Source organism: Pungitius pungitius, chromosome 1, assembly GCF_949316345.1.
Source record: "Pungitius pungitius chromosome 1, fPunPun2.1, whole genome shotgun sequence".
NCBI lineage: Eukaryota > Metazoa > Chordata > Actinopteri > Perciformes > Gasterosteidae > Pungitius > Pungitius pungitius.
This window is the reverse complement of record NC_084900.1, coordinates 28,978,407-28,986,996: the sequence shown is the minus strand read 5'-3', so window position 1 is coordinate 28,986,996 and position 8,590 is coordinate 28,978,407. Positions and strand designations below refer to the sequence as shown.

Here is an 8,590-nt window from a genome sequence, read left to right as displayed (position 1 = left end):
TTCTTTTGCTTCAATCAATTTAATTCAAACATATTCTCACAACCACCAATTGTACCATTTTCTTCTTTCAATCAGACAAGCCCCTTAATATACATTTATAAATATACATCAAATGCCTCCTTTGATTAGACAGACTGGGCCAGGCCAATGGTCTGATTCTCGGTATCAAAGATGACGTAGAACTGCCTGATGAAGACATCTCCCAGGATCCACAGCTGGTCAGTGCCGCCAAGGCCGAAGCCGGTGTTGCAGCCGTAGGAGCTCTGTGAAAACACAACACCAAATACGTTCACTTTCCACAAATCTCCATTTTAGTGCCGAGAACGTTTTGCTGCAGTGGGCGGCCGGGGTCGAACTGACCTGTGAGACGTAGGCAGATGCAGGGATGGTGAAGGCCTGTCCGTTGAGAGTGAAGGTGACTTCAGGCATGCTTTGGATGTTCTGGCAGTTCACTGTAGCCTGAGAGAAGAACGTCACACACACACAATTGAATCCCGTGTTGCAGCACAAGTTGTATTTATTGGCACTGTGCAGGTTTCCAGCTCAAGCAAGTAACCTCGACCTACATAATTATTTTCATTTGAGGGTTTAGACGTCAGAGCAGTAAATGTTTGTTAACTCTGGGTTCAGAAAATGGGGAACATTTACTTCAAATGTTACGTTATGATGGTATGACTCACATCTCCATATTGGTTGGTTGAGGCTCCAACCCAGGAATTCATGTTGTTGATGTCGCTGGTTGGTCCAACAATCTGGGAGGTACCAGTGTCGATGATGGCCTGGCAGCCACCAGCGCAGGCCACAGTCTGTCCATTGATGGTAACACTGGGAGGAGGAACCGCAGAAAGTCGGTTACAGACAAGTTGAGCGATGTGTGTCTGTGCTGAGTACTTTGTTAGGTGTTTTCTTGGTACCTGTCCATTTTGATCTGCCAGTAGGTGGCAGAGGTCAGAGGGATCCATGAGATTTGACCGGTGTAATGGCTACTGTCAATACCACCGAAGGCCACCTCACTGCCCTGCTCACTATTGCTAAGAGAGGGAAACAATTGTTACAGTTACGAAATGTCACAGGAAGTGACAGCACGCCCAACACATTTCTATCCTCTTTTAGTACCTGCTCAGGTAGACAGAGAACAGGGGCTGGGACACCAGTCCCTCCTTGACCATGGTGTCAAACACAGGCATGACATTGTCAGAGGCAATGCTCTGGAAGGCCAACCCCAGGATGCCATCGGCTGTCATCTGAGCCATGAAAGGAGCTTCTGTTTGGCTAATCCCAAACACCTGGTTTGACACTGTGATGCCTCCCACCTGTACACAAAAGACAGCGGTCAGTCCCAGTTCAACAGAACACAGAGATTTGCCTTTTTGCAGTGTAAATAGACTATGCATTTTGTTCCAGGGGCTTTAGTTACCTCAACATTGTCAGTTGCCAGACGTCCAGTCATGCTGCCGGTGCCGTACTGGATGGACAGAGTCTGGGAGCCCCATTGGAAAGTGCTGGACTGCCCTGGGTTGAATTTATTGTGGTTGTCTGCAGACAAATGGGGTCTTTGTCACATCTTTCTGGTACTTTATAATCTCTAAATAATATTAGTTGCTAAATTCAGAAAACAACTAGATTTTCCACAACTAAAATAGTGCATTACAAGATAATTTTTTCTTTTTCTTATTTTCAAGTAGAAGCCCAGACTTATTAGCAGGAATATTTAACCATCAATTACATGTCCTGATGTTGCTGAATCACATTCTCAGTCTAATATTATTATAATTACTGATGCATTACTATGCATGTTGCAGCAAGTAACAATAATTAGCCATTGAATTCATATTAATTGTATTTAAAAACAATAAAAAAATGAAACCTTGAAAAGGTAGTTACCCACGGTGCCCGTGTGAATATAAGAAGTTTCTTTCAAAACCTGTGTAAAGCAAACACTTACTGCAGGCCTGGCTGGAGCAGTAGACTGAAGGGACCCACAGGTTGGAGGAGCCGGTGTCAAAGATGACGTTGAAAGACTGAGGAGGGGTACCGATGGAGACCACACCATAGTAGGACAACTAAAGGGACGCAAGACACAAAGCCGACAGTTGCAAATGACACAAACGTTGCATTAAATAGGTTTTGGTTTTTAAGTGTTGCAGCTACAGAGTAAGGTTTTGTTTTTTTTGTTTTTCACAGTGTAAAATAGCTGCTATTTGTGCTTTAAATGGTGTGGACTTACGTCGGCATCGTTGGTCATGGACTCCATACCAGTCTGGTCGAACTTTGCCATGGGGTTGTATGGATATTGCTTCCGATACTCTTCCCAGAGTCCTTTCTCCATGAGCTTTTCCCTGGCAGTCTTCCCCTTGATGAGTGGGATCCTAAGCAGAGAAACAAAAAGAAAGAACCATCAGAATGTACAGATGTCTGAAAGTGAGTTTGAAAGGGTTTTTTTTTAGCTCAAAGAAGGAACCAGACAGGTCAGACTTACTTATGGAAGCATTCGGAGAAAGCCACCAGGGCGGAGAGGACCACAAGCAACTTCATCGTGTCACTTCAGCGTGAGTGTGATTCAAGCCTCTCAATCCAGCCCTTAAATAGAAAAGGTTACGGTTGTGTCTCCAAAATGCCCTTCCCCATATCTTGATATGGTTTATCAGCAGGTGATAAGAAATATGCAATTTGTTCCCTTTTATCTGGAAGCAAATACCCTGTTAAACAAATGAACAATTAAACCTTTCCTGGATTCTAGAAATGTGGTAATAACCATTTACTTTCAAATTAAGTGTCCTTTATGAGGTGCAGCTCATATTTTGAAAATGAAAATTTAGAATATTTGCGGCTGAGAGAAATTGTGCTTCTTAAAACTAGGTTTTAAAAACTTAGTTTGACTTACTGCACTAAAAAGAGATCCTTTATGCAACCGTTATGTAACAGAGCTAATGTTTAGCTTAGCATCATTCATTTTCTTCCCACCCAGGCAGAAATGATTTTGTAATGGGAACGTGACAAGGTGAGAGATAACCGTTGTTATCAAACACAAGATTTGTATCAGTTATTAATCAGATAGAGAGCACAATCAAACAACAACAACTACACGGGGGGTTTTGATGCTTAGTTTGAATATGGAAACTTTCCACAAGGTTCCTAAAGTGTGAGGTTACCTGGGCGGTATCATCTGAAGCATGACGCAAAACAAAGACCCGGTGAACTGCAGTGATGTGTGCTGCAGCTGCAGTCCAGAGCACATTCTGTGATCTGATTTTAATTGGAAAGTCAAAAGAAAAAATGACATGCAACATGCACATGTTTGCATGTTACATTTCATTGCATCTGGTTCACTTTGTTCCACCACCGTGAAATTGAAAACTTTATCTAAGTACAGTGGTGGAAAAAGTAAGTTCTTGAATACCGAAGTAGCAATACCACATCAATCAATTACTTGCTTCTATCAATGCGAGGAAAAAGGATTTGTCTTACAAAAATATACCAAAGCAAACATTTAAAAATAATTATCAGAATTGGCAAAAAATAAACGTATATAATTATTATTATTTTTATTATTTACAATAATCTTCCAAGTGTCGGCGTGGAAATTGATGGGGATCCGTCAGTTATGTCATGGGTTCATTTACAGACAGCAGTTATGAGTTTGCTTAAGGCAGTAAAGGACGTTTCGACCTTCATCATAATCAAACCCAGATTAAAACCACTTGAACTTATTCAAGCAATATACTGTAGAACGCACGAGACAAGAAAACTCCACATAGCACTTTTTTCCATGTTGTAATTATTCTTTTATTGACAATAGTATTTATACATATCTTTTGACAACTTAACGTAACGTGAGCATGAAAACAAAAGATACAATGTTTTAATTGTTCACAAAGATTCTTTTCATTTGGTTAAGTACAAAGTGTTGGACGTCTGCTGTGGCTCGAGTTAAGGTTCAACTCTCTTGATATTTCTCTCTTTGTCCTTGATGTGTGGATTGGTAGAATCCAAACGATGTTTTATAGTGCATAGAGTACGCAAATGAACAATACAGGCAGTAAAGATTAAATATGTGTTTGTGATCTTTCACTCTGAATGCTTTTTGTGCTCTGCCCCTTTTCATCTGAATGCTTGGACATCTGTTAAAAGTCCAGGCTTTTCAGGTCGTCCGTGCATCTATACTTGCTTTCACTATACCTGCTGCACATCAAGTGGGGGAGGCAAGGGCAGGTGTGATGTTGCCTTTTCCCCAGATAGGGCACCTGGAAAAGGACAAAGGAGGAGGAGGGATAATCTCACAATTAAAATCCTTCATAAACTGACAAGTGCAGTTGATCATCTTAAAAATCTCCATCTTAGTCTGAATTCAGAGACGGTTGTCGTGTTAGCAAAACTACTTTTTGCCATCTCCAGATGATCAGAGTGATGTTTGCCTCTGATTGGCCGGTTCACTGTGAAATAGATCAATAGCTTCTGCAGTTATCAGCAGCTTTTCCAAAGCTTCAGCCAACCTGCCGGCAGCTTGACATAATCTAAATTTCCACTATCGCCGAAAACAAATGTGAGTGTGTGTTTGTGTGTGTGTATATGTGTATGTGTGTGTGTGTGTGAGTGTGTGGGTGCACATCCGTGAGTGTGAATGAGAGCGAGAGAGACAGAGAGAAAGATTAGTGATGTCACATTTCTCCCCACCTTGTGGCTAAAAGGGTGGCATTCGTCCCCTTCGATGCCTCTTGGGACGCACATCCTCAGGCCCCTCAGCCACAGACTGACGGCGCAGCAATGACCGAAGCCGCACTGCACGTCCCGCTCACAGGCCTGGAGCACAGAGGGAGAGTGGTATGGACGACAGAAAATAATAAAAGAGGCAGACATGGAGAGTACTCTCAAGGCCATGTGACTCAATTTTATTTATGTTAATAGAGATACCTTTTTTATGTTTGAATGTATGGGCATTTTATCTTATTGGAATAGGAATCTCATATTTGTACAGTCAAAGCCACTTTATCCTTTGCCTGTCATCTCCCTAATCCGTTTACCAATGAATATCAATCAAAGGATTGAGATGATTATCTCTGTTTTTTTCCACTGGACTTGAAGCGGAGGAGGATGTGGTCTCCTGTCAGTCATCACTAATTACATTTTACAATTATCCAGGAAAGTGAATTGTGCCATTTGGATGTATGTGTCTTTTTGTGTGCAGTATATTTAGTTACAATACAAGAAAATCAAACCAAAAGTAAGGAGATAGTATTACATGTAATATCATATAAAACAAACTGTATTGGGATTTGTGAGGAAGTGCAGCATACTTTCTAAGGCATTGACCGAATTAGCTCAGAAACAATTCAATTGGTCAATCAATCCGTCAAAGTCATTTATCTAAACTTGTCAAACATGTCCTAGTCTAGTGCCTATCAAATGTAACTGCTTTCTCTCTTTATGTTGTTCTAATTTTTAGGCTTGTTATGTTGATCAGACAAAAAGAAGCTCACTTCAGGCGCAGGAAACGCGTGATGAGCATTTGTCATTGTTTTTGCATGTTAGAGACTAAATAATTAATTCAGTATAAATAACGGACAAATTAAGCTGTAATGAAAACAAATGTCAGTTGCAACTCTAGTAGAAAATAGAAAGTAGAATTTAAAATCAGTACACTTTTAAAAAGAAAATCACGGTGAAGATGATTTAAAAAAAAATGTAACCTGTCATGACTCAAAAGAGCAACTTGAGCAATAAGTAAGAAACCCCTCGCTCACCCCTGTGATGATGGCTCCTCTGGAGCAGCTCAGAGACACCAGGAGGAAGGACAGCATCAGCGCCCTGAAGCTCATGGCAGCAACAGGAGATCTGGACTCGCTCAGCACCCTCGACACTGGACAGCAGTTTGTTAGCAGTCCGTCCGACACCTCGCAATGGATCCCCGGCGGTCTGGTCAGTCATGAAGGTTCCCAGAACTCCTCAGAGGGGGGAGCCACACGTTCTCCCTCTCTTTATCTACCTCAGACCCCCACCCAGCCCTCCCTCCCTCCCTCCCTCACCATGTCTGAGATCTCCCCACGCCTTCTCCGCCTGTCTCCTCTGAAGCCTCGTCATCTTACGCATTCGGACAAAAGCGATGATGGACGCACACCAACGTCCTCTCTGCTTGTCCATCTTTGTCTGTTGGGGTCTGACCAAGCAGCTGCGCAAACAGAGGCTGACGGATTTTCCATGACTCCAGTGGTTCAAGCTGACATGGAAAATGTGGAAAATTGCTCAACAAGTGATGACATTCACATGAAATAAATTGAATTTGACGCCTGTTGGTGAGAAAAAGGGCACAGGTGCCCTGACATTCAGAGTTATTTCTCAGTCTCAAGCAGCCGGGACAAGACAAATCACCATCAAAGCCATGTAACGAGTTTACTGAAATTACCCCAGGATGACTCATAAGTGAGCGTGACATGTGGATTGAAATGCATATTCCTTGTTTTATTATGTGTCATTTTTGCTGCATTCAAACTGAAAGAATTATGCCTATCAAGTTAAAAACATATCATCTTTATTAGATAAGCTGCACTGGAATCAGTGGTGTTTGCAGTATCATGACAATTATTTGTTTGGTATTATTGTAAATATCGTATATATCACATATATGAAGCCATTATTGAATGTTTTGCCTGCGTAAACGTGTCCATGTGTTGGCCTACGTGTGCTTTGACAGTGACGAGTGGCCGGTTGTCACTGGAGGAGACCTGGCTCTGATTTAAGCTGTGAGGAGAGAAATGTGAGAGAGCCAAGGGGAAGGAAAAAATAGAGGAATCACAGGAGAGGAGAGAAAGCATAGTCCCTGGGTTAGTCAGCAGCGCATTAACCTGCTGCTGCAAAGGTGATGGATACCCCCGATGCAGCAGCCACATAATTACATTCACCCATTTCTGCTTTGTCAGCAAAAGCACTGAAGCCTCAACGTCCCGGGACAGACAGCAGAAAACATGCAGGGAGGCGAGACCAGGCGGTGGCTCCCAGATTACTGTGGAAAAAAATACATAATCAATCAACTAAATGCTGTGAGAAGCATTGGGCCTGTTACAGCATTAATGATATGTTGAATAACGTGTAGGTAAAATAATATGTTATGTTTTGTAATGTTTTATCATGCAGAGTATTGTTTGCACCAATGTGATGTTGGTTTGTTTTTTAAAGATAATAGCAGTTCCCAGTGATTTGATCTGTGTCAAACACGAACTGTTTGACGACTAATGATCATGTGACATTGGAGTCATCTAGTGGTGACAGACTGTGCAAAGCTTGAGGAAAAGGGAAAAAGGTGGGAACTGGAGTATTAATAAAGAAGATTTCATATTTCATATTAATGTAATATATTTGCACTGTGACTGGAGTGGAGAGAGTAACACATAAAGGATGCACATTATATTATGAGGGTTTAATTTCACAACTAATCCAGTTTAAAAAATGAGTCTAGTGAATGAGGAACTATTGCACCCATAAAAAAACAGCAATGATATTTACATCTGGAATATATTTGGCCTTTAATTCAAGTGTTAATTTGATATCCTGAGAACTGCATCAATATGGCACCAGGATAAGAAAGCATTGAGACATGTATTATTTTTTATAAATGTCATATGGGCTGATACTTAATTTGAGAATTTTATCATTCATTACTTTAATTATTTATTTGTTATGAAGTGGACCTAATGACGTCACTATTATGGTCAAAGGGGGCGGGATCCCATCTGTGCCACTGTCTGCAGCTGATGGTGATCAGAATGAAAAAAGACATGTTTTTCCCCATTAAGACGTCACAATGAACAGGTAGATTATACAGTATATAACATTTCAACGTGAAAGTGATAAAGCCGGAAGGAGAATCATTTGGAAAGCACTCATTTGCAATGGCCTGTCAATCACAAGGTAGCCACGCACACACCTGCTGTACTGGAGAAGATTTTACCTAGTGGTCGTAAATGTATGATTTTTATCATACACTTCAATGAGCAAGGACTTCGTTTTTGCTACCAGAGGAGACGTGCTGTCTTACTCTGAGACACCTCATTTCAGTGGACCTTGGTGAGTCACAAGCTAAAGTTAGCAAGAGAGTTGGGATGCCGAGATATAAATAAACTCAAAGTAAACCCCTCTTCACCCTTTAATGTTTATTTACTTGTTGGATGTAAACTAACTCCAATCATTATAGGTGCAAGATTGGATGACCCTGAGAGAGCTCCTACTTCTCACACACACACCACCCACCAAGAGGAGACAAGGGGAGAAGGACATGGAGTCTAGGATAACGGTCCGTGTACCATTTGATCGTCCCTTTTACCACTGAGTTCCCTTCCCATTAGAACTAAATGAAACAAATAGAAGGGGAACTAACGGGACATGTGTCTTGAGCGGGTGTTTTATCCGTGCGGTCCTAATGCAAGCCGGTTCATATTACATGTATTCAGTTCTTTAAGTATGACTTTCGTATTTAAATAGCAAAAGTTGAGGTGCGCCTATATGTAGCCCACGCTACTGGGATGTTACTTACGGGTCTACGGGCAGTCTGTAGGCCTACTTTCTACTTGCAGGTGTTCGGTCCGTCTCGTATGTCGCT

At 41.6% G+C, this 8,590-nt stretch overlaps 2 protein-coding genes across 2 annotated transcripts; both read right to left on the bottom strand.

The window, feature by feature from the left end:
• LOC119223318 (pepsin A-like) lies at window positions 1-2,580 on the bottom strand. Its single transcript, XM_037480560.2, has 9 exons — window positions 2,480-2,580; window positions 2,228-2,369; window positions 1,946-2,063; window positions 1,418-1,536; window positions 1,117-1,313; window positions 915-1,031; window positions 681-825; window positions 361-459; window positions 1-263 (listed from the first exon to the last, which is right to left on the bottom strand). The coding sequence occupies exons 1-9, from the start codon at window positions 2,533-2,535 to the stop codon at window positions 126-128; spliced, it is 1,131 nt and encodes a 376-aa protein (XP_037336457.1). The 5' UTR covers window positions 2,536-2,580; the 3' UTR covers window positions 1-125.
• A 1,192-nt stretch (window positions 2,581-3,772) lies between these two features.
• On the bottom strand, window positions 3,773-5,968 carry prok1 (prokineticin 1). The gene is given in 4 exon segments (XM_037480563.2): window positions 3,773-4,244; window positions 4,675-4,800; window positions 5,742-5,870; window positions 5,872-5,968. Coding segments are annotated over 4 exon segments (429 nt in total). The 5' UTR covers window positions 5,926-5,968; the 3' UTR covers window positions 3,773-4,124.
• Between the last annotated feature and the right edge of the window lie 2,622 nt (window positions 5,969-8,590).